The 27,600-nt window shown below is 35.2% G+C and overlaps 1 protein-coding gene across 1 annotated transcript in view; it reads right to left on the bottom strand.

Moving 5' to 3' along the window:
• Nucleotides 1-881: 881 nt before the first annotated feature.
• LOC150096267 (calcium-activated chloride channel regulator 1-like) overlaps nt 882-27,600 on the bottom strand; it is a 46,066-nt gene continuing 19,347 nt past the window's right edge. Inside the window, exons 3-14 of the mRNA XM_090408936.1 lie at nt 22,483-22,642; nt 20,578-20,716; nt 20,146-20,279; nt 14,454-14,562; nt 14,024-14,248; nt 13,601-13,930; nt 13,272-13,499; nt 4,281-4,406; nt 4,038-4,183; nt 3,768-3,919; nt 2,312-2,536; nt 882-2,175 (exon numbers count right to left, since the gene is read on the bottom strand). Of these exons, the coding sequence (XP_090265062.1) occupies nt 1,715-2,175; nt 2,312-2,536; nt 3,768-3,919; nt 4,038-4,183; nt 4,281-4,406; nt 13,272-13,499; nt 13,601-13,930; nt 14,024-14,248; nt 14,454-14,562; nt 20,146-20,279; nt 20,578-20,716; nt 22,483-22,642 (2,435 nt within the window). The 3' untranslated portion in view covers nt 882-1,714. The remainder of the gene's footprint in view (nt 2,176-2,311; nt 2,537-3,767; nt 3,920-4,037; nt 4,184-4,280; nt 4,407-13,271; nt 13,500-13,600; nt 13,931-14,023; nt 14,249-14,453; nt 14,563-20,145; nt 20,280-20,577; nt 20,717-22,482; nt 22,643-27,600) is intronic.

The raw sequence follows: 27,600 nt of genomic DNA, 5'->3' as shown, positions 1-27,600 counted from the left end.
CATCTACATACAACGCCATCTTCCGTCCATATGCAAACGTCATAATACTGAAAGAGAATTCTGTAGTTAATTAAAATGTAAGTTACATTATTATTTCGAACAGAAATGTAATAAATGACATTCATAAACTGTGTAAATATATGCATGACGTCACATCCGTCTTAAGTTTTCCTAGTATCAACCAATACTAGTGTTTATATATCAAGAAATTATATTGAAAAGACTAACTCAAAATATTTAAACCTCAGCTTGGTTTATTATTAGAAAATTGATATCCCCAAGCACGATTCGTGCAAAGGGAATTATTGATGTTCTCCATGCTTTATCAACGGTATTAGCTGCTAATTTGCAATCATTCATTAGTGAACTCAAATGATTTGTTAAATTATCTTTCATTAATTATCTGAATAACAGATGTGAAATTCCCACGAGATAAAATATTTTCATTGTCGCCAGTGCTGCCATCTGCTATCTAATGAACTCACTTTTAATAACTAATTAAAATATTTCATTTTCCCAAAATACTCTTGTGTTACATGATCAGTTTTGAACGTTAGAGAAATCATATATTATAAGCTGAAATTACAAATTTGGAAAACATTTGATTAAAATGTTTTCCAAATGGAAATGGAAATCTTTGATTAAAAAAACTGCTGCTAATTAATTTTAAAAATTATTTAGAACATGTAAAGAAATAAAACGTTTTAAACAAAAAATAAACTCTAAAAATATAAATGCATTTCTTTTTCTTTTTGAGTGGGAAGAAATTCATGGAGATGCAAAAGTTATACTTTTGTTAGCGAAAAACGTTTTTAGCTAGAGGTGTGTGTTACTTGTAACATGTCAAAACAAGAGAGAACTACTTGAATATATATACAATTTTTATTATTCGTATAAACATTAATGTACTAAAAATTTATTCGCATCTTTAAATGCGTATTAAAAGCCAAATTATATAAAATATAAAGTAAATGAAATTCATATTAATGTTAAACTAAATATTTGCGTGCATCTTATTACACGTTTCACTGATGCAGAACACAATATGTATCACATGTGGAAAGCTGGAAAAATAAAACATGATGACCATTGCATTAAACACCATATAAATATATTAAACTTAATATATTTAGCTTAATAAACTGTTTGTTTCACTTTTATGTATATTATTGATGCAGGATAAAATATGGTGTTTTAAGATATTTTGTTGTAATTACAATTATCTTCAGAATGAAAAAATATTATTTTAGAAAAATATCTAAAATAATGAAGCATTGTTTTATTATGTTTCTAATATTTATATATTATATTTCTAATTTCCTTAATTTTAATATGCATATATGTATTAATAAGATAATATACAATACATATTATGTATATTGAATCAACATCTACCTCAAAGGATAGAATCATTTATCCAGAATTCTGATTACTTAAGGCTTAACAGATATTTAAATGTTTTAATATATATATTATATATTAATATTATATATATATATATCCAGTTGACGCTGTCCCTACAATTTGCTAACCTCGGCAGTATACAAATCATAACAGCAACACTTTTCACAACAGTTCAATACAAAACGCCATCTAGCGGAAATGATGCACAAATAAAAATAAATTAATATATATGCAATTATTTGCGATAAACAGTTCCACCAACAAATATATTTAGTTCTTATTCTCGCAAATAATATAGACTAGTTTGATTTTATTCCTCGTCATAAGCATAATATCTACGTCGCCTATGACGTACCAGTACCACTACAATTGCTATAATTGCGCATATACACACTGCAAATATCGAGCCTAAAATGATTGCTAATTTATCTCCCATTGACAGAAGTATCTTGTCTTTGGAATCTTGATCAGGTTGTAATGGAATTTTTGGTTGAATAATGGTAAACGTGTCATTAGGATTACTCCACAGCACTTCCACCGTGTTGGATACCTCTCCACAATTGCCAGCATCATCAACGGCCTGAATAGCGAAGAAATACGACCCACTTCTGAGATTCCGATTAATCCACACGGTAACTTCTTCTTCAGCGCCGTGTTCTGAGGGCGTCAGGTGAGTTCCTGTATCAATAGGAGTGATCAGGTATCCAGTGTCGTTGAATCGGAGACGAAGATTGGTGCGATCTCGAAATCTCTTTATACGATATTCAGTAGCTGTAACAATGAGTCAAAAATGAGTAACAACGTTCCATTTTAGTATTTTTAGCTATTGAGAAAAGTGATCATGAGCGCCATCTATCTGATTTATTACCTTAACCATAAAGTTCCGTTTACTGTTAGAGATGCTTACCTTGGCCGAAGTCATAGTTATCGCCTGGGGATGTCCACTGAAAGGTATAATGGCTCTCGTTTAGATCAAAGGTTGCTATTCGAAAGTCAAGAATTTGGTTTGGAGGGAACACATCTCCTGGAGGAACATCCGACACATAAAAACTACCATGGGATACGACTCGGTTGAATCTTCCAGCAGGTACGCTGTTATCAGTTGGTATAAAACTTCCACAGCAAGATTGGTCTAAAGAAAATGCAACGAATTAAGATGTTTAACTTTATTTTAGATAAAATACAACATGAGTTATATTTTATTTAATTAAAACTTATTGGAGAATTAATAGCGATCTCAACATAGTGAATAAAGCCGAATATTTCAAGATAAAAATCTTCCTTCTCCCGTCGCCACCTGATTACAAGTAGACAAGACCTGCTAAGCAATGCAGACGAACTTGGTGGCAAATATATCTGGGTTTTTATTTTAATAATTAATCTTGATATAAAAATTATGCTAATTAATGTATAATTATTTATTTATTCGATTCTAATGAATTTAATAAAAATGTAATCATCTCTTATTATTTTTCTTTAACATACATAAGAAATTCAAATATTTTGAAAGAGGAATTTAATATCATATATGCACTGAGTGGGCACTTTATTAGGAAACCCCTTCCCATTTTCCTCAATGGAGAGGTGCTCCTAACAAAGTGTCCACTGGGTGTATATATAAAAATACAACCACGTCTATTTTTTAAATTTTATTTTTATATTTTTATTTATGAAATAGGACATTATTTTTAAACTCCTTTAGGAATTTTACTGGTTTCCTTGATTCAGAATCGGTTCTCTCCATCCAAATATTATTCCATGTATTCAGTATCACTTAATAATTAACTTATAAATCGCATTTTCCCCAATAACTTTTAAATGAAATTTTATTTAAAAGTTGTAATGGCTTTTCTAAAGTTGTAATGCATCGATCATCGCATTTGATGCAGTTTACTTTTGAATGGAGTTGTAAACATGGATATGTATGTAGAATGCCATAGAAAAGCTAGTCAAACAAGTGAGCCATCCACATAAGAGAAAGAATTGCATACTGTTAGAGCGAGAGAGACATAAAGTTAGTTACTGATGAAGAAAAGTGACCTGAACTTTTTTGCAACCATTCCGGATTTTACATTCCTAGCCAGCGGGTACAACTTCTTACTCCTCCCATACAAAACAAAACTACAAACTTCGTATATGAAGCACCCACATCGAACAGAGCTAAAGACGCTAACCAAGAAACGCGATTATTTTCACCGATCCATGATACCACCATTCGTCACAATCTCCCTCTTTCTGCTCGGCATAAAAATTGTTTTTTATTTTTATATAAAGAAACCCGACATATTTCTATAACAGTTTATAAAATTAAATAAAAAATTATCAAAATAAGATAATTAAAAGTCATGACTATATAAACTCACAGTAGTTTGATTCCTTTTCGTGTTCATTACGCACGATAACAATTGCCTGGTTGTTGTTCTCCACATTCATCATAAGGATATAATTTCCTGGTGCGGAAAAGTCGGTGAAATAGCGGCTATAAATTCCATCGTTAGCAGTAATGTCGGGATCTACAAATTAAAAAAAAAAATCACTGCTTTATTTAAAAATATCAGTGGCTTAAAATAATCTTTTAATATCATTACTGTCGAGAATTAGAACAACGAAAGAAATAAAGGAAAAACTCCCCTCCGAGTCCGCTATCCAGTAATTGAATGATAGACATCCGTCTTGGGTCTGGATGATAAATGGTTACGGTGACGTTTGCACCTGCAACTGGATTAATTCCTTTCCTCACTTCTCCATATATGATTAAAGGACGTCTTGAGGGATCTATCTAGAAATGAATGAACATCATCATCACGTCCTACAGGTCCAGAGTGAGACTTCAAACTACTTAAACGAGAATGAAATATTTTAACACAATTCCTCACCTGATACTTAATGTTAGTCCAAACCCTACAAGATATCAGCAATTCGTTGCTTTTACTTTTTTCATGGACCATGACGAAAGTAAGGTTTGGTTTCAGTTTGTTGACTTCCAGGGACCATTCTCCAGGCTGCAAGACAAACATTTATTCCTATGAATTATTAAGCATTCATACGGTCGTTACGTTGGAGAAAAAAAGGTACTAATTCTCTCATTTTAGATATTAGTCTGAAATGAGAGAATTAGTGTAGGCAGAGCTCTTTTATAATTAAAATGAACTAAAGAAAATGGGCTAAATAATGAACTGAAAAGTATGAGAGACAAGTGCCGCCATCTAGTGGTCCTAACCCTATGAGTTCTACGGTCAATTTTTCAGATGCGTGGTTGAAATCTGGGTTTCCAGGTGAGAGAGAGAGAGAGAGAGAGAGAGACCTACTTTGACTAAATCGGGAAAACAGGCCAATTTAGTCAAAGTCCTCTAGTTGGCGCCTAGAATCCAACCTATAATGATCATTCTTCGAGTAACCTTGTACTATGGAAGCTAAGCCTTTTCCAGAGTGCTATGCTGGTACACTACTAACTTGTTTAAAATTTTAATTGCTCTACTAACCAACCCGTTTCTTTTACGCATGTTATTAAATAACTACAGTGTAGAAATTACCAATAAGATTATATTCCTGAAAAATTAAAAAAAAATAATAAATAATAATAAAATAACATCAATTACGATGTTAATCGTAATTGACATCTAATATTATCTATTCAACTATTTTTATCAACTACCGTATCGTGCTTATACAGGAAACCAAGGAAAAATCCTGTATAATTAAGAATATCTCCTAAATTTTTTTTTTTGTCAATAAAAATCAGGATGAAAATGAGTCTTTGGATTCCTTGGAGGTGTCACGAATAATAATAATAAAAAAAAAAAATCAGCTAACGCCTTTTTATTCCCGTATACGGGAGTAGGCGAGGCCATTTAGCCCTATCTAACTTTTGGAGACTGAGTGGGCAGTTCAATCTCCACTGGTACCCAATCAGAGACAGATGGCCCAAGGCTATCACTAATTAAGCGGTACGCAGTGAAGAGAGACGGCTCAAATGTGCCGCCATCTCGTGGTCCCTAACCCTAACACAATATATTTAATGTCTGAAATAATGTGGGTTCTACGGTCGATTTTCTTGAGTTTACAGGACGAAAAACCCGAGTTTCCGGGAGGAAAAACCTGCTTGCCTGTGCCAGAGATCGACTAACTCGGGAACCGGTCGAAAAAAGGCTTAGAAAAATTTCCTCTAGTCGCCGACTAGACTCGAAACCAAGTCTTCCTTCGTGCGGCCAAGCACGAAGGAAGAAGGTGTTCAAAGGCCACATCCACTGAGCTACACAGGCTCTTTAATAATAATAATAATAATAATAATAATAATAATAATAATAATAATAATAATAATAATAATAATAATAATAATAATAATAATAATAATAATAATAATAATAATAATAATAATAATAATAATAATAATAATAATAATAATAGAGCCTGTGTAGCTCAGTGGATGTGGCGTTTGCACACCACCGCGCTAGGCCGCACGAAGGAAGTCTTGGTTTCGAGTCTAGTCGGCGACTAGAGGAAATTTTTCTAAGCCTTTTTTCGACCGGTTCCCGAGTTAGTCGATCTCTGGCACGGGCAATCAGGTTTTTCCTCCCGGAAACTCGGGTTTTTCGTCCTGTAAACTGAAGAAAATCGACCGTAGAACTCACATTATTTCAGACATTAAATATATTGTGTTAGGGTTAGAGACCACGAGATGGCGGCACATTTGAGCCGTCTCTCTTCACTGCGTACCGCTTAATTAGTGATAGCCTTGGGCCATCTGTCTCTGATTGGGTACCAGTGGAGATTGAACTGCCCACTCAGTCTCCAAAAGTTAGATAGGGCTAAATGGCCTCGCCTACTCCCGTATATACGGGAATAAAAAGGCGTTAGCTGATAATAATAATAATAAGTAACTGAAGAAGAATATCCTAAAATAGTATTTACATAGAAATTAAATAATCACATTTATTGTGGTTTCATATTCAATTATTTTTGGGTAGCTTAAGGGTACACTAAGGGCCAATTAACTGGGCGGATACCTCTACATCGCCTTTCAAGAATGTGGAGAACCGACTGGAACTGCTGATCTAATGTCCAATCCTCACCTTCTCTTGTGCGCCCTGTTACTAAATATCTACTGGGTACTGAACGAACGAAGATGGGCTGGCAATTTGGGACTTAGCCAACCAAATTGTACTCACTATTGGCTTAAAAAACCACAAATGTATATGATGGCACAACATGATGAGCTTTCATGAGGGCAGGAGAGTCGCCCGGTTAAACAAGGCCTCCGCTGTTTTCGTCAAGGAACCAGAGCGAACAGTGAAAAGTCAGCTACTGGAAGAACAAGCTCCAACTCAACATCTAGAAGAAGAAGAGGAATAAAGCCGACATCAGAAGAACTGAAGATAGGAACTATCAGTATAAGGAGTGTTAAAGGAAAAGAAATCGAACTCGCAGAAGAATTAGAAAAGTACCACGAGGACATAATTGGCATTAATGAGCCAAACACAGGTGAGATGTTACTAAATAATAAGTAATGGATGTTATATTTTCAGCCAATAATGATCAAAGAAAGGAAGGAGTAGCGATAGCATTCGACACCAAACATGAAGATAAACTTCTTGATTGGAAGGCAGTTTCAAGTAGAGTTAAGTGGGCAAACTTCAAAATGGGGAGATGAACAAAAATTATTTGTGCCGATGGTCTCACAGAAGGTTCTTCCAAGGAAGAAGTGGATGAATTTTTTGAGTCATTAGACATAAAGCAGTTGACATAAAGAATGTGGAAAAAGTGGTCCTTGTTGGAAATCTTAAAAGCAGATTACGAAATTATGAAACATTTTTGGGGGATTTTATTGGACCATGATTCTTTTTAAATATGTGTATATAATCGTCTACCAATGTCGCCAGCTTGAATCTGGCTTCTTCAGGACGAGAATGGTTCTCATATAACCATTCTCGTCCTGAAGAAGCCAAACAGTCTCAAGCTGGCGAAACTGGTAGACGATTATATACACATATTTAAAAAGAATCACGGTCCAATAAAATCCCCCAAAAAAGTCTCATAATCAGTATAAAAGTACCAAATATTAACAGTCAAAAAGCAGATTAGGAAATTAATCCTGCCAGGCATATAAGAACATTTTGTGAAAATTTGGAAAGAGCAAGGTTAATAATAATGACAAGTATTCACTGGACTTCTGCTCAGGACATCGACTAGTCTTACTAACATCATGTTTCAACATTAAGATGTGCACAAGTTCACATGGAAAGAAGAAACAAGAAAAGCCTCATCGCTACATCGTTGTTGATAGAGATATCTTCATGATCGTTCACGATACAAGAGTGTACAATCTGAAATTGGAAGTGACCATTACTTAGTAATAAGCAGTATGAAAATAGATATCATATTGAAAAGAACAGTATGTAAGAAAGTTTTTCAAAAGAAGTAAAGTTGAGGAGTTTTTACAAATGAATTGTAGACTCGACTATACAAACATTATTGAAGAAAAAATAAAACACTTCCAAAACAAGAACCACACCTGGGAGACTCTCAGAGACACACTCTGAAGAAGATATTAAAGTTGTCTGCAAGGATAGAAAAATAAGAATACCATAGTGGACACAAGAAGACGTCAAAGACGTCGTCCTGGAAAAGAACAAAGCATACCAAAAGTTCCTAGGAAATAAGTCTGCAGATGCCCTAAAAGAATACACAGAAAAATGTAAGCTAAGCTGTGCGTAAAAGTAGCTAAACAAAAGTCATGGGAAGACTATAGGAAATAAATATCAGGAAGGCGGCAGAATGTTCTATTAAAGAAGCTCAAAAATGGAGGAAAGAGTACTGTAAAAGGAATCAAACATGATAATAAAGTGACATGAAAACTGAAGATATGGATATCCTAAATGTCTGGAGTAATTACTTTGAAAGACTGTTAAACGAACCAAGCAGTGACAGAACCATGCTAAAATTTTTTCAACAGGAATGCAAAGGGGAGTACATATCAACACTTTAGGTAGAAAAACCCGTCAAAAACTTGAAATGTGGAATGGCAGCTGGAGTAGATGATATTCAACCAGAGATGCTTAAGTATGGAGGTACAAAGCTTTTGCAGTAGTTACACTGTATAACTTACAGGGCCTGGTCTACTCCAATGATTGGAGTAGAGCTCTCATAGTACCCATCTATAAAAAGGGAATAAAGCTGAATGTGAGAATTACAGAGGAATTTCTCTACTAAGTATGTTCCAGGTAAGATTTAGGCAAGTATACTTGAAAATAGGTTGAGAAAGATTGTGGAAGAGAAACTTGGAGAAGAACAAGCTGGGTTCAGGCAAAATAGAAGTTGTCAAGATCAGATTTTCACTTTAAGACAGATGGTTGAGAAATCGTGGGAATATAACAAAGATCTCTCTTTAAGTTTCGTAGATCTGGAAAAGGCATATGGCAAGGTATCAAGAGAGAAGTTGTTCAAAACACTGCAATTTGGGGGGGGGGGGTGAATGGAACATTATATAGAGCAATACATAGAATTGAAGGAAATACAGGAAGATAGTTTGATGTAAAATCAGGGGTAAGACAAGGATGCACATTATGAAAGAAAGTGGCATCAAGCATCATATTAGAATTGGAGATGTCAAACTCATCTCTTCGCTTTATGCAGGTGATGTTGTATTCCTAAACACATCTAGTGCAGATCTCCAAGATTCACTAACTAAATTGAATAACAGCTATAACAAATTTGGTATGAAAATCAGCCATAAAAAGACCAAAACTATGAAAATAGGCAGGAGCATAGAAATCTTCAGCTGCATTCTGAATGGAGATCCGATAGAATAAGCAAAGTATTTCAGCCATTTAGGCACAGTTTTTAGCGAAGGTGGCAGGTTATTTCTGGAAATAGACAACAGAATAAGCAATGCTGGTATGGTGGGTAGCCAACTGAATATATTTGCATGGAATAAGAGAGAAATTAGCCAAAAAATTAAACTATCAGTAAACAAGACAGTATGCAAGCCAGTTTGAGGTTGTTATGGATCTGAGCGTTTGGTTAGAAATAAAGCACTTCATCAAAGACCAGAGGTCAGATATGAGGGTTCTGAGAAAAATTAGGGGAGGAATCGATAGCATCTATGACAGAACAATATTAAAAATGAAGATATTAGAAAGCAGCTTGACATTATTAGCATTCAAGAATATGTAAGAAGAACTAATCGAAGGTGGTATGGCCACTTAAATAGAATGGGTGAAGAAAGATTAAAAAAACAGGTGTTTGATGCCAAGATGATAAAAAAGAGACCCAGAGTAATACAAGGTCTAGGTGAATTGATTCAATCAGAAATGCTTAGAAGACAGAAATATAAGATCTGATAACATTGGAGTGCTCACGACTAATATATTGATTTGGAGGAAAATTGTTAATAATATTAATAATAGTACAAACTTAACTGCTCGTAGTAGCTTGAACACCCGTTGGGAGTACATATATCAAAAAAATTCCTTAAAAGGATTGGCTTAAAAGGGCGAAGCAAGAATGCTTTTCATATACCCCGTTATCTGTAGAGGACAGTGTAAGGATAAGGTGTTATTGAGCTATATATATATATATATATATATGTGTGTGTGTGTGTGTGTGACTGTGTGTGTGTGTGTGTGTGTGTGTGTGTGTGTGTGTGTGTGTGTGTGTGTGTGTGTGTGTGTGTGTGTGTGTGTGTGTGTGTGTGTGTGTGTAGAAAGTATTTTATCTTGGGTATAATAAATGTTAAAGATTCCAAGCTATTTTAAACCTGTTTTACTCCATTTCCCAAGTAAGCAAACAGACAAGTCAGTCAAGTTTGCGCCTGCAAGTATTGCAAGTCTAGCTGATCCTACAGGTAGTGCAAGACCAAGGCAACTCATGGTAAAAGTAGATTAAGCTCTGATCACTAATCTTAATATTTACCCATAATGCAAAGCACATCTCCTGGAGGAGATGTATGATGCTTAACACTGATGAGCTGTATAAAGGTCGAAACCGGCCTGGATAGTGGCCCCTTGCCTTTAACACAAAGCATCATACATCTCCTCCAGGAGATGTGCTTTGCATTATGGGTAAATATTAAGATTAGTGATCAGAGCTTATTCTACTTTTAGCATGAGTTGCCTTGGTCTTGCACTACATGCAGGGTCAGCCTTGCAACACTTGCAGGCGCAAACTTGACTTGTTTGTCTGTTTGCTTACTTGGGAAATGGAGTAAAACCAGGTTTAAAATTGCTTGGTATCTTTAACATATATATATATATATATATATATATATACGTAAGCTGTTCAATAAGTAATAAGACTATATTTATACAGAACACAGATTACCTTTAATCGTCATCATTTACATGGTCTTTTTCGAAGTAACTACCGTGAGACGCGATGCATTTCTCCAAACGTTGCGTCCATTTCTTAAACACATGCGAAAGTCCGTTTTTTGAGAGTTCTTTCAAAACCGCCTCCGCAGCTTTTACACATGCTTTGTTGGTTTCGAAATGGCGGCCTCTTAGTGGTTTCTTGAGCTGCGGAAACAGCCAGAAATCGCACGGTGCGAGATCAGGACTGTATGGAGGGTGTGGTAGGATATCTGTGTTGTTCTTCTGCAAAACGTCCACTACACAACCAGCAATATGTGGCCTTGCATTATCGTGGTGCAATAAGAAGCCATTCTTCAGCAATGGACGCTTCCTTTTGACGTGCTTGATGATAATCGCTGCCGTGTTGATCATTGTCTCTGTGATGGACGTTGAAGGTCTTCCTTCACGTTCAAGATCTTCCACATTTTGCCTTCCTTCCTTAAAAGTTTTATGCCAGCAAAAAACACTTGCCTTCGACATTGCTTCATCGTGGAAAGCTTCACATATCATGTTAAAAGTGTCCGATGCCAATTTTTGCAAACGCACATAAAATTTAATCGCATAACGCTGTTCCAAGGACGCTTCCATTTCGAAGACTGGTCGCGCCTCTAAGACGCGCCGAAACAAGCTTGCGTTTAGTAACGTGACGCTCTGGCACATCAGCCCGTATACGCCATCTATCAACCACTTTTGTTAATACAGACAGCAACATTTCTTTATTCCACAGAAATTAATATTGTGATGAGTGGTTTCGCGACAGTAAAATTAGTCTTATTACTTATTGAACAGCCCACGTGTATATATATATATATATATATATATATATATATATATATATATATATATATATATATATATATATATATATATATATATATATATATATATATATATATATAGCTCTGATCATGGCAGGAGGGTAACAGCAACAGCCGGGCCTCAGTTAGAACTTCCTTGGCTACAGCACTGCCATCCATTACCCTCCCTGGTACCCATTTTAGTCGCTTCATATAACATGCATGAGCTACATTGGGGCTGTTCTTATCTCGGCCACCACACAGTAGTATCAATATCAATATCAAAAATCCTTATAAGGACTGGCTTAAAGGGGCGAAGCAAGAATGCTTTTTATCTTCCCCGTTATCTGTAGAGGACAGTGTAGGGATGAAGTGTTATTGAACTATTAAATTAAAGCTCTGATCATCATGGCAGGAGGGTAACAGTAATAGCCGAGCCTCAGTTAGAACTTCATTAGCTACAGCAGTGCCATCCGTTACCCTCCAAGGGTATTGGATTGAATGAATCCGGTTATCCTCTGTTAAAATTTCCTTATATCCTTATAAGGACTGGCTTAAAGGGGCGAAGCAAGAATGCTTTTCATAATCCCCGTTATCTGTAGAGGACTGTGTAGGGATAAGGTGTTATTGAACTATTAAAGCTCTGATCATGGCAGGAGGGTAACAGCAATAGCCGAGCCTCAGTTAGAGCTTCACTGGCTACAGCATTGCCATCCATTACCCTCCAAGGGTATTGGATTGAATGAATCCTTTTCTGTTAAAATTTGAGCAATTAAAACTCTGATCATGGCAGGAGGGTAACAGCAATAGCCGAGCCTCAGTTAGAACTTCATTAGCTACAGCATTGCCATCCATTACCCTCCAAGGGTATTGGATTGAATGAATCAATCACCGCATCTCACGGTCGATTCACTCCTGTTAAAATTTGAAAATGATAATGATAATTCAATTATCCTTATGAAAAAAATAAAAAGGTGTCTAAAATATTTTAAGTAAACTCTGAATTTATTTAATTTTTATCATTAATAACTTATAAATTTAATAATTTATAAATGAATACATAATTATAATTTATATAGTATATCTTTTATATACTTTGTATAAGTTTATATAAACAATATGATATATAGTTTACTAGCATATAATTTACGGAAGGGAAAAAAAAAAAAACCCTGCTACCTCAGGTTTTCCCTCTTTGAAGGCAACACATAATAATAATAATAATAATAATAATAATAATAATAATAATAAAAGATATGTTTTTATATTTGGTGTCATCTATGTTATAAATATTTATTATAGATAAAACTAAATTATAGATAAGACTAAATTCAATTTTTAGTCTGTAAAAATGTCTTGTAAACATAAAATCAAAAATAGTTAAGACACATTTTTGATTTTATTTATATTTTATTATAGAATTCAAGACATTATATATTTTTAATTTTTTCTATATTTTAAAAAACGAGATTCGTTTTTTTTAAAAAAAAATACGCATATTTTAAACATTTAAAATATACGTAATATTTTACGCATATTTTAGTCCATTTAGAAGCATGCAATTTCAAATGTAATGGTTCTCTAGATTTGTTGGAACAATTTGATCATAACATTTGCTAAATTGGAGCTCTATTGATTTAATATTCCTTCTTCACTTTCTTTGCAGAAATAAACACACACACACACACACACAGGTTTTTTTTTTTTTTTCAGTGATACTTACCGGAGGATCTGTGACACGTAGCAGAAAAGCACATGCATAACTGTCCATGAAAAAATCGGAAGAAATGGTTGCAGTTTCATATTCTAACCTGATATCCCTCTTAGTAAAAGGGAATTCGCACGATCCGCTTACATTAGGTGCGATGAGAAATATTTGTAATTGATCAATGCCTGGGTCCACGAAAAATGTGAGGAGTGTAGTTCTACGTATTAACATCTTCTGGGTCACCTGAAAAAAAAATCATTCTACAAGTTTTTTTATAAATAAAACTTACAATTTGTTGTATCATTATTTCGTTGTAATGATATAGTTATCATATAAATACTCACCAATACTGCGTGTGTTTGGTGTGACCAAGAATAGCCCTTCAAGGAACATTGTAACGCATCTAATAACAGAGCACTGGTACATATAAAGGATTCTCTTCTGTTAAATTCTTCTGATATATAAAACACCTTCTCGGCCGTTTCTGAGGCTAAAGCTGTCAGTCCGTGTAAAACAACTGGCTCGTCGTGGGCGAATAAAATCAGAAAAAGTCGAATATTTGTTCCGGTTAAAAGAGACCCTATTTTCTTGGCACAATGCATCGATATGTTTTCGGATGTCACAAGAATGATGGTTCCTCCAGCTGTCACTTCAGTGGAGTTATCGGAGAGTAGCTACAAACAAAACGAAACAAAAAATAAGAATGATCGGATTTCGATATAAACATCAACTCCAAAGGTATGAATATATTTTGCGTGTCTACTCACTTTCACTGCTTCTTCCACTATGCATCCAGTACAATGTGTGGTGTCCTGATAAATACCAGGTAGTCTCTGAAGTAATTTCGTTCTTATATCGTCATCATCGACTGCCTCTAATGGGAAAGTGTTCATTCCTTCTTCATCTGTGACAACGAGGCCTAATTCGGAATCTAGTGGTAAATCGTATTCAAGAAATTTGGAGAGGGCTCCATTTACTATTCTCAGTCTGTTCTGAAAAAATAAAAATTCTTTTTTTTTTCTTTTTTGTAAATGAATTCAAAATAAAACTGAAAATAGAGGGATGAAAAGAAAAGAATTATTTTTCCTGGTTAAAATGAAATTTGTGGATAAGGGAAAGGTATAGCAGCACATTTCGGTTTAATTTCAAGAAAATTGTTTGTCGTAACATTATTTTTACAACAAACTAAGAACTCACCTTTTTGCCCAAATACGATGAGGTATCGATAGCCAAAACAATCCGTTGCGATACTTCTTGGACATAACGGATAGCTACAGGCGTATCCTTTCCTCGTGGAGACTGATTTCTACAAATGAAGAAAAAAATAAATAAAAATAAACGAAATATTTCAACAATCCTCTTGAAAAAAATTTAATACAATATATTTACCATAAATGTTTTAATATTTATTCCATATACGTTCGGCGTGCAAGGAATTCTACTACATCACAAATATATACCGTAAATATTTAAATTTAAACTCATTAATTTTTTTTTTTTTTGGCTAGATGGGTGAAACAAGAATGCTTTTCATATTCCCCGTTATCTGTAGAAGAAAATGTATGGATAGGGTAATAGGGCTATAAGCTCTGATCATGGCAGGAGTATAACAGCAACAGCCGAGCCTCAGTTTCCATTTCTGTGATATGCCAACGTCAGACTATGTACATTTATTTGTAATAATTTAATTCATTATTAATTATTGCTATGAAGAGATAAAAAGGAAGTCACACAAGACAGGATGTTGTGATGTGCTGCTATATTTACCAATTTTCGGATTGATGCACCAAAGAAGAAGAGATTAATTATTGCAAGAATTGTCAGATTTCTTGATAGATCAAGAAGTTTCACGAGAAAAAAAGTTAAACAATTGTGTGTGTGTGTGTGTGTGTGTGTGTGTGTGTGTGTGTGTGTGTGTGTGTGTGTGTGTGTGTGTGTGTGTGTGTGTGTGTGTGTGTGTGTGTGTGTGTGTGTGTGTGTGTGTGTGTGTGTGTGTGTGTGTGTGTGTGTGTGTGTGTGTGTGTGTGTGTTTTCCTTTTTAACGTAGATGGATAATTGATGGCTCTATCACAGCAGGTAAACGCCCTGGAGGCCATCGAACTCACTGACGCCTATTCAGTTCAAAATGTGCCTTGAAGAGTTTGATAATACATGGATAGCTCCATTTCACAGTAAGTTTTGCTAACGAGTGTTATACCCAAGGAGCTTCAGGAACATAATATTTACTAGGCTCCATGGATATTTTAAATGACATGTAACTGCCCTCTGGTAAGTGCTGTGATTCTCAACGCATATACAGGTAGTTTGAAAATTAATTGAGGCATGATCTGAAACATGTCTAAGAATATCTAAACCTGTCTTGTATCAAAGAATACGGTGACGCATACTCAGTCTGTGAGAGTTCTCATTTGCGCTGCAACATCTTTGCATTTTTATTTCTTTAATTTTTTTTTATTATGTTTCGTTAGAAAGTTATAATAAGTGTAGGCTGTTGTTATTATAATGTGGTTAATTTATTTTGCTTTGGAAAGACCAGAAAATTCAATAAAAGAAAAAAAAACTGAAGATATGGGATGATACAATCAAAATGAAAAAAGAAGCCTATCACAAATGGTTATGCAGTAAAAGATTTGAATATAAAATAGAATATAAAAGAATAAGAGCCGTAGCTAAAAGAGAAGTCATTGAATCACGGAACAAATTTGTTTCTAATTTAGAACTCGATTTATATAAAATAAGACCAAATGTATATAAGATTTTGAAACACTTAAGTACAGATACTAAAGAAAATAAAATTAAACACCGAATTGAAATTAGAAGAATTTCTAAATTTCTGTACAAAATTGTGGACAGATAAATATTTTAAAAAAGACAACTGGCAAACAATTAACGAAAATGAAAAGGAAATAACTAAAGAAGAATTAGAAATCAGACTGAAAGAAACAAGAAACGGAAAATCACCTGGAGAAGATAAGTTAGGTACAGAATTATATAAATATGCAAGAACAGTATTCAAAGAAAGACATTCTTTTATTTTTAAATTAAATCTACTCAACTAGTGACACCCAATAGAACGGAAAAAAGCAATTGTGATTCCTATCTTTAAAAAAGGTAGCAGAGATGACCCTAAAAACTATACAGGTATAAGTATACAAAATTCCTGTTACAAAATATATAGCAGAATCTTAAATAGCAAACTAATGAAATATTCCGAAAACTTTATTTTAGAAGTACAGAAAAGGACGATCATGCATAGACCCGGCCTTCTGCCTAAAATTAATAATAGAGAAAAGAAGAGAATACGATTTAGAAACACATATTGCATTTATTGACTTTGAAAAAGCATTTGACAAAGTTGAAAGAAGCATTTTATTTAACATATTAAAAGAAAGACAAATACCAAATAATATCTTAAAAGATATCACAAGTATATATGAAAATAATCAAATACAAATAAGATAAAATCACGAGCTATCATATACGAGAGAGATAAACCAAGGGGTTCGACAGGAATGTCCTCTTTGAGCAACACTTTTTAATATTTATCTAAATGAAATAATAATAAAACGGAATAAAAATTTCCATCAAGGTATTAAACTTTCTCCTACAGTAAACTTAAACACTCTCCTTTTTGCCGACGACCAAATAATAATTACAAATTCTGAAGATAAATTATAGAAAGCTATTTTACATCTAAATGAGATAGCCAAAGATTATGGTATGATAATATCAACAGAAAAATCAAAAACTATGGCCTTTAAAGGACAAGATCCAGCAAGAACTAAAATAGTAATAGATAACAAGATCTTAGAACAGGTGAATTCATTTAACTACCTAGGATGTATGATCACTTATGAAAATGAAAAAGATATAAACCTAAAAATTGCAAAATACTTAAAAATAACAGGTGTAATTAACTCTATATTTAAACCAAACCTAGTTCAAAAACAAACCAGACTAAAAGTATACAATACATTAGCCTCACCAGTCCTATGAAATCTGGACAATAAAACAAAAGACAAACGAAGAGTAACAACAGATGAAAAGAAGTTTATGAGAAAAATTGCAAAGTATACGCTATTCGATCACGAAAGAAATTATGAAAGAATTAAACCAAGAACCAGTAATAGAAAAAATTAAAAAGTATAAACATAAATGGATGGAACATGTAGAAAGAATAAAAACAGAGAGATGACCAAAACAAGCCTTAAAGTACAAACTACTAGGAAAAAGAAAACCAGGACGTCCACTTAAGAAATTCAATGATGACTTCGAAGGCAGGAACGGGCCACGCTAGGCCTAAATACTCGAAAAGCATGATGATGATGATGATGATGATGATGATGATGATGATTTATTCAATCAGTGACACAATATCACTTGTGTCTTTTCATCTTTAGGCGTGAAACTGAGGACCATAGCAACAAAGGAGCATCATTTCATAAAAGATGAAAAGAAGAGATTTCTTTCTTTATTTATTTTTGCTGATTTATCTTCCTTAAAACACCTTGATATAATATGTGACAATCCGAGTGCATGGCTCTATAAGAACATTAGGATAATGGAGCAACGATATTAGCTTAAAATGGAATGATAGTATGATAAGACACCACTTGGTTGTTTGAATCATAAAGATCTCTATTAGCTCCTTTACTTTTCACAATCTACGTGGCTGACATTCCACAGAACCTGAGGACTACCATCACAGCCCTATATGCTGACGACACAGCCATAATGACAAGATCTCTCCGCCCACACCTGGCGATCAGTCGTCTCCAGGACACCATTACAAAGCTAGAGAAATGGTTCTCCGACTGGAGGATACAAGTAAACCCCGTCAAAAGCTCAGCTATACTATTCACCAGACGCAAAGCCTTCATCCAAGGTGATATTAAACTCCTCGGAAAAAAGATACCATGGCAGACAGAAACCAAATACCTTGGAGTACAGCTAGACAAAAAGCTAAATTTCAACAGCCATATCAAGCTCATAGGCACAAAGACATCCAGAACCATAGCCCAACTCTATCCCCTGATCAATCGCAACAGCAAATTGGATACACGCAACAAGCTGCTACTATATCAGATGGTAATACGACCAGTAATCACATATGCATCCCCGGCATGGAGTCACACATCCAAATCTAACATCCGGAAACTACAGAGGATACAAAACAAATGCCTGCGGATGATCTTGGACGCCCCATGGTTCGTCAGAAACACGCAGATCCGCAGAGAAACCGGAATCCCTGACATCCATTCTCTCCTTCATGACCATGCGGAAAAGTTCTTCAGCAAGGCACATTCTCATCCCAACCCACTAATCAGACAAGCTTCCAGTTATAGTGAACATGACTATCACAAGCATAAAAGACCCAAGGCAATCCTGCTCTCAGCAGAACAGAGCTAACTCCATAGTTCACAAAGTGCGAACATAAGACTCACAACCCCCCCCCATCAAGCTTCTCGACACAGATAAAGGGGAAAATAAAAAGCATTTTATGCTTCACCCAGCAAGCCAGTAACGTTGTTGTTGTTGTTGAGTATTTCTAAGTATGTTGAAATGTTTTGATGTATTTTTATCAATTGTTTATTTCCTCGTTATTTCATATTGTCGTTTACTAGCGATATTTGTAAGATGCCTCTTCCCAAAATGGTGTTATATCTCCCACTCAAAATATAAAGTCAAGGGTACATTTACAATAAAAGTATTTTTCTTGTTAAATGTACTATTACTTTCATAATTTGTCACTACTTAATTTAATTCCATACTGAACAAAGCAAAGAACAAATTAAAATTGCAATATACAGTACTTCGTTCTAACACACAGAACATACACTATAAGAACAGCCTTACACCAACGCGAATGGAATTGAACAAGAACTCTAGCTAAAACATTCTTAAATAGATCGTGAATATCATCGAAGAGCCAAGAAATTTTGTTTCTAAATCCACTGCGTCCCCGTAACAATGAGAAGAAAGAAAAAAAATTGAAACTTTCATTTGTGACCTCTTTTCCTATTGCCTTAAGCGACAACTGGAAATAACTTCTGAAGAAGTCAGACAGCTCCATTTGCACGCGATGGGTAAAAGCCGGCAAAAATAGTAACCTCAATATTTCCGTTATATGCTGAATCTATCGCATTAAACGAAGTATCTTATCTACCATAAGGAATGTTACCTTTTTTTAAGAACATTTCCCCGCACTTTTTAATATAAGGAGATAAAATCTTTATTTTTGATTTTCTATGTTACTGGTGCAAGCACTGATGCTTCTACTACTTTAACTAAGTTGGATAAAAAATGTGCTACTCAATCGAAAGAAAGCAAAATTGTTCATGTTTGTAATATATAACAGAATGAATCGCAGTTGTCTTCTGGTTCTTGTAATTGCAACTGAGTGACATGATACAGTGACCTCATGGACTTAGTTGCTTCCACCCTAGTTCCAAAATAACCACAACAATATAGCTTCATTCAAAAGCAGCAAGACCTATCGTTCCTAACCTTATTTCATCTGAGAATTCGTCGAAGATATTTTCAAGAACTCACTCTAGACTACGCGGAATAATGCAAATTCTTGCTGAATCCGAAAAAAATATTCCAAAGTTAAAGTAACTTATGATTACTGAATCTTAACTTGAATATTCAAAGTACAACTTCATTTTATCTGCAAAAAATACAAATTATTTTAATATTTGTATATTTTTGTAGTAAATCGCTTAACTAATTTGAAAACCACCTTTATCTACAATAAGTAAAATGTAAACAAAAGTCTCTTACAGTCCAAAAAGTTGAACTAAACATTTTGTAAAATAAATAAATAAATAAAATATCATCGGAAGATATTGCTAATCTCTTCCATTGAAATCGAATGTAGTTGCTTTACCTGCCATTGTAGAAATCCGAGCTGTTCAGCATCACGAACCAAATTCCTTGTTCAGCACACAAAACATTTTGTTTCGATGGACTTCTGTGGTTGTGGAAGTAACCAGAATAATCTCCATCACAAAAACTCGATGCCTGCAGGAAAAACATAATAAATTAGACAATTCACAAATTTCCTAGTCTCTACGTGGAAATATGAAGTCAATGGCACAAATCGAACTCCACCTAACAATGCTATCGCATTAGAAAAGATAGTGGGTATAAAAGACTTTAATTATTGTTGAGAAATTTTTTTCAGGCTTATTTTAATTCTTTTTTGTTCTTCTGCAATAGTAGTATTGCTGTTTTTTAAATAAAAATAGTACTTCATGATATTTGTCTGATGGATTGTCCTTAAAGCGAAGAGTTTGATAAATCTGCAAGAAACGTTTACCTTGGACAATAGCTGTTGATCCATGAGCGAAGACAAGTCTGTGACGGTGGTATTTAAGTTGTATTCTAGTTGACAGTTCCCCAATGGTCTGCCTGTGTTATGATCCACTTCCAATTGACAAGGAAATCCAGCATCATCCCTGAAAGGATATAAATGGGTCATAAGGGTAAGAATGGGTGAATGGATACACAATACGATAGCGCATTCATTGTGCTAATAAGGCTGCGTGGTAAACAGAATTGAATTGAGTACTGACACTGATCTCTCTCTCTCTCTCTCTCTCTCTCTCTCTCTCTCTCTCTCTGTAATGCACTTGTCGTACATACACACTTATGAGCCAAAACATTATAATCACCCAACCTGTTTCCGACAGGGGTCCGTATCCCTCTATAGGGATTGTTCTCGTGAACAACACTTGGTCTTTTCATCCCCCAATGAACACATCTGGACGGTAATTCTTATCTGGGAATTCTTTCGGATTGTCCTACATGGCAACAATGGAGCTCGATGGTAGGACCGACACGCTATTAGGTAGGTGGTCATAATATTATGGCTCATGAGTGTATATACATGAACCTCTTTACCACAACATTCATCAAAAACAGTTTATAAAAAGACAATATATCGCACAGGAATGTATCGACAGACAATTTATCATCATCATCATTATTAAAATAAAGGAACCAATATATTATTGTATAATCTCTGTGACATAATCAACTCATTTCTGGACAAAATCCACTTTGTATTTGCACTCGCTCTTGACCTCTCTAAGGCTTTCGACACCATAGAGCACACCATTCTTTTTAAAACTCGAAGCAATAAAGGATAAGAGGAAACTTCCATAACTGGTTAGAAGACTTTCTGAAGAACAGAACCAACATGACAAAAATAAATTGGACCCACAGTAACATAATGAGATTAATTGTGGCATTCCTTACAGGGCAATTCTGTCGTCATGCCTTTTCAATATATTTGTAAATGATCTCTGCGACTTACAACTGTCACATCTGCCAGTACGCAGATGACATGCCACTCATATACACAAAGACTCATCAACAGGCTTACAACATTTACAATCAGACTTCAACATAATCACTGATTGGCTCATGCGTAATTCTATTGTAATAAATAGCAATAAATCTCAACTCATTATATTTAGAAACCCTCAGATAGCTATAGATAACCCACACATCACTGAAATGTCATGTCCCACATTATCCAAAGAAAACTAAAACCTGTCCTTGCCCTACAATCCAGGAAGTTACGAACTTGGAACACTTTGGCCTGCACTTTGACTACATTGTATATTGTATAAAATGCACTACTTACAAGGCATAATACATCCAAATGTTAGAAAAATCATCTACAAATGCCTAGGTGAGTCTATACTGAGATATGGAATATGTTGCTATGGTTTTGCATAGCAATATTTAATGAATAAATAGTTTAATTTATTCATTTATTCATTCATTGCAAAACAGGCTGATAGCAACAACAGGTCAGGAGCGCCTAAATAGTACTCCTCTTTTCCATCCATCAACATATACCAAAAGTTGAATGCTAACTATAAAAAATCTTGGACATTATGATGCTAAAATGAAATAAAAAATAAATGATGAAATACTATTTTTGAAAATATCGAAAAACAGTAACAATTCCATATCAAATCAGACCTCAGCATATTAACGTACATTACAAGTAATGATAATAATGCATATGGAAAAGCAACCCGTCAATTCTATATATCAGACTTATTAAATAAGCTTTCGTACAACATAAAGAACCTAACTTCATACGCTTTTTTTTTTTTCAATTGTTTCCTTTGATGAATTTTATCGATGAGTTTATACACTTATGAACGCATGCGCGTTGCTGCTAAGCTTTATTTATGCATATACATACCTAGTAGTGTAATCGAGTTGCTTGTTAGCACAGTCGGTGATATTGATTGTGTCCATTCCGGGGATGTTGTAATACAACGGATATCGACTGTCATTGGGGAAACCTCCTTCGCTAAACACTCCGTAACGATATTTGGTCCATTCGTGCAAGAAAATATTTTCTGAAAGTATACAAAGCTATCTAAGAATGAAATAACATAAAGCAATTGGATGCGTTTCAGATGATGGCTGTGAGTTATAAATAGCTAATACGTGAAATAACCATATAAAAATATTATAGTTACTGTAGCATCTTAATAATACTAAAGAGTTTAAAGGTTTATAAAAATATTGTTGTTTATTTACTTTAGAAATACTTTAATGCATTATTAAAATTCCAGAAATAAGAATACACCTTTTATTTTTCCATATCATATTGGTACAAGAAATTGTGACTACAAGATGCTTAATCTAGACATGGTAATGTTTTTTTCATGATTCTATGTTGGTATGACAAGAGGCGTAATGGCGGTTGCCAAGTGTTTATATATATATATATATATATATGTGATCAGTGATTTAAATAGTCGTTATGATTTTCTGAAGAAAAATTTATTTTGTAAAATATTTGCTACTGATGCTGGTAGATCGATTTGATCTACGGGATGTTTATATATAGAGGTAAGTGTTTTTCATTCTGTGAAACATTTACTACCTTTGCTGGTAGATCGATTTGATCTACGGAATATTTACATTGGGCTCTAGGTCCCACTTCTCAAACTTTATTCTAATAGAGTTGTTGCTTCTATCAATCATGACCAAACCTCTCAATGAAGGCATATATTTGAAGAAGTTTACAAAGAATTCCTAAGATTAGGAAAACTTTTGAGCGACAACTGGCCAGGGAAAGTAAAGCTGTTAGATACATTCCCCCCCTACAGCAGTCACAGAAGATAGGATGGATGATTCTAATGAAGGAAGTATGCTGACTGAACCAGAATCAAATCACTCCACGAATACAGAGAATGCTGCATCTCAGGATAATACTCCGCAGTTTTTGGAAACCAACACAGAATTTCAAACAGTCAAAAAGAAAAGGAAAATCTCCTCTACTGCAGATACACCCAAAACAGTGGAGATAGAACCAGATAATGTAATTAAAGAAAGGGTACCCCCAGTCGTCCTAAGGGCCAAGGAGCACTGGACGTCCGTTGCATCCACACTGAAATCTTCAGATATCACCTTCATTAAAGCCACAAACACAGAAGAAGGGATTCGCATACAACCTAAAACATCATCAGATTACAGAAAAATGACGAAACTTCTAGACAACAACAATTTGCCATATCACACTTTTGCACTCAACAGTGAAAAAAATTTAAAAGTAGTGTTAAGGGGAGTAACTGAAACATTACAAATAGAAGACCTCACTGCAGACCTCCACCAATTAAAGTCAGCCGAATGCAGAGAGCTGATAAAACACCCTATCCCCTAATTCTAGTGGAAATAAGCAAAGATCAAAAACATATATACAATCTCCAAACCATCTGTGATCTAGTCATAAAAGTTGAGGCATTGAAACATAAATCAACTACAATCCAGTGCCATAGATGCCAGAAGATTGGGCATGCCCAACGATGCTGCAAGGCTGAATTTCGTTGCGTTAAATGTGGTGGCAAACATGCATCAAATGAATGCCATAAACCTCGTACACTTCCAGCAAAGTGTGCAAACTGCGGAGGACCACACCCTGCAAACTATAGGGGCTGTATAGCATTTCCTCAAAACCAAAAATTACAACTCAAAACCAGTAAACCTCTTCGAGAACAAGCGTCTTCCCATCAAACCATAGTCTCCACAACGGATGGAGGATCGTATGCTAAAGTCACAAGATCAACCTTCCAAAAAGACCCAAAACCAAAGCAGTCACAGCAAACCAACAAATCTATCCTACTGAACATAACAAGCCACTTAGGTGAAATGCTTGCTGAACTCCAGCAAACCAACCCAACTCAAGAAGCCAAAGATATCATCTTAAGGCATACACAATCACTCTTTATGGAAATTCTTAATGGATAAATCTAAAAGAAAACCGAAATCATTACAAATTGTTTCATGGAATGCAAATGGTTTATCTATCAAATTACAGAAGCTGCAGGAGTTTGCAGCAGAAACTCAAGCAGACATCATCCTCATGAATGAAACACATCTTCGTCCAAGTGACAAAATCAGAATCAATAGTTATAGCACTTACCGTACAGACAGATGCTTTGCTAGAGGTGGAGGCACTGCCATCTTTGTGAAAAGTAACATAAAACATAATTCAATAGCAGAACCCCAAACAGAACACATGGAAACTACAGGAATAGAAATACATATGGAAAACACAAGCAGCATTACGATATATGCAGCCTACAACCCCCCAAATAAAAACCTCCTTGAATCTGACTTAGTGGTGATACTAAATACAGGCAGAGCAGTGATTATAGCCGGAGATCTTAATGCCAAACACTTAGTCTGGAACAGCAGAAACTCAAATATTAATGGAAGAATACTCAACTCTTACACCACTTCAAGAAATATAACAGTAATAGGACCCACTGAACCCACACATTATGGAGCTACCGGTCGTCCTGATGTACTAGATATAGCTATGTCAAAAAACATTGCGCACAGCTATCAGATACAAGCAATCAACGACTTAAGTTCTGATCATAACCCCATCATATTACAACTAGGCGCCATACAAGATATAACAGAAAATACCACCACATTTATAAATTGGAAACAACTTCCCTCAGCCTTCCAGGAAAACCTTGGTCCAATACCGCATATAACATCTGCTGAAGATGTAGAAAAAGCAGTGAAGACTCTTGAAAAACAACTGCTGACAGCTATAACGCAGGTAACAAATATAACCAAATGTACACCATCAAATAAACTTCCACGGGATATAAAACGTCTTATCCAAGAGAAAAACAGATTGAGAAGACAATATCAGAGAACAATGGACCCAGCGGATAAACAAGCAGTCAATAGAGCAACAAACCAGGTTCGATATGCCCTAAAGGACCACCGTAACCAACTCTGGAATAACAAAATTCTCCAATTAAACACAGAGGATCAATCAATATGGAAAATGATGAAATCACTCCGTTCAAAGCGTTTTACATTTCCTCCAATCCATGGTGAATCTAATGTTGTCTACAACGACGAGGAAAAAGCTGAAGCATTTGCTGACAGTTTAGAAAAACAATGTAGCCCCAATTATATCAATACAGATATAAATTTCATAAGTAAAATACACACCCAATTGCGTAAAATAACTCAAAATGCCTCATTCCAATCCAATAACAAATCCGTGTCACCAACAGAAGTATATGAGATTTTAAGAAAACTAAATAACAAAAAGGCTCCAGGTCCAGATGGAATAACAAATAAGCTACTCAAGTTACTTCCTCGCAAAGGGGTTATGCATCTAGTAGCCATCATTAATGCCATCCTCCGGCTAAATTATTTCCCACAACGATGGAAAATTGCCGACGTTTTCCTAATTCCCAAACCTGGGAAAAATACACAGTTTCCTGAAAATTACAGACTAATCAGCCTTCTTTCATGCATAGGTAAGATAGCCGAACGTAATATTCTCACACGGCTTCAAGAGGCAACAGATATCAACCATATAATTCAAGATGAACAATTCGGCTTTAGGAAATATCACTCCACAACGCTACAAATTTACAGAGTTATCGAACATATAACCGAAGGGTATGAATGGCACCAACACACTGGCGCAGTTTTTCTAGACATCACTCAGGCATTTGATAGAGTATGGCATCATGGACTAATTTTTAAACTACACGAAGTTGGTATTCCATTGCCACTAGTGCTACGTATCAAATCATATCTACACAACAGAAAATTTAAAATAAAACTCAACGGTATCAGATCCACAGAGAGGAGAATCATGGCCGGAGTACCTCAAGGCTCTCTACTATCTCCCCTACTCTTCTCCATATACATGGCAGATCTCCCCAAACTGTCTCCAGCTATCACCGCTCTGTATGCCGACGATACAATCATTATAGCCAGATCCCTCCGTCCACACCTGGCCACAATCAAGCTGCAGAGAGCAGTCAATGAATTGGAGGATTGGTACACCAAGTGGCGTATCGCAATTAATCCAAACAAAAGCTCTGCAGTACTTTTCACCAGACGTAAAGCAGAACCGAATACAAGCATACAAATGTTTGGTAAAATCATCCCTTGGCGCAATTCTACCAAATATCTGGGAATTCATCTTGATAGACGTCTAAACTTCAAGTCACTTATGGATAGTGTTGCCACTAAGGCAAGTCAGACTATAGCACAGCTATATCCACTTTTGAACAGGAACAGCTTCCTAAGCATAAGCAACAAAATCTTACTTTTCAAATCGTAATCAGACCGCAACAAACTTATGCCTCTCCAACCTGGGGTCACACGACTAAAAGCAACATCAACAGACTTCAGATAATACAGAATAAATGCCTAAGAATGGCATTTAATGCCCCATGGTTCATCAGAAACATCCAGTTACATCAAGAAGCCAATCTTCCAGATATTAAGACCTACATGACAAGCGTTGCAGAGAAATTCTTCACAATCACGGATAATCACCCAAATCAGTTAGTTCGACAGGCAGCGGACTACAAGCCCTCAGATCGTTACAAACATAAAAAACCGAAATCCTCCATCGCAAGAGAAAGCTGATACAGCCTCAATGCTCACAATGAGCGGGTAAATTACCCACAATAATCTCATCACCCACAATCTAAAATCCAGATGAAGGGATAAAGAGTCAAGGACTCAGTCCATCAACCAATTAAGTTCAAAAGTTCAAATGTTTAATCTAGTGTGTACGGAAACTAACAAGATTACCAGACTCCACTGAATAATTCTTTGGAGATTGCAATTTAAAGTCACACAAAAGTTTTATTTATTTATGTAGTGCAAGGTCTTTTATCAAATGAAAAAGCAAAGTGCGGATAATACTGTCGTCAGCAAACCTGTCATTGAATTTGGGTCAACTTAAGATCATTGATATACAGAAATACAAGAGTAGGTAAAAGTTTTGTGGAGCGCCAGCATTAGTTTCAAA

Source organism: Typopeltis vanoorti, chromosome 19 (assembly GCF_054136105.1).
Source record: "Typopeltis vanoorti isolate ZY-2024b chromosome 19, IOZ_Tvanoo_1.0, whole genome shotgun sequence".
NCBI classification, from domain to species: Eukaryota; Metazoa; Arthropoda; class Arachnida; order Uropygi; family Thelyphonidae; genus Typopeltis; species Typopeltis vanoorti.
This window is presented reverse-complemented; position numbering and strand designations above follow the sequence as displayed.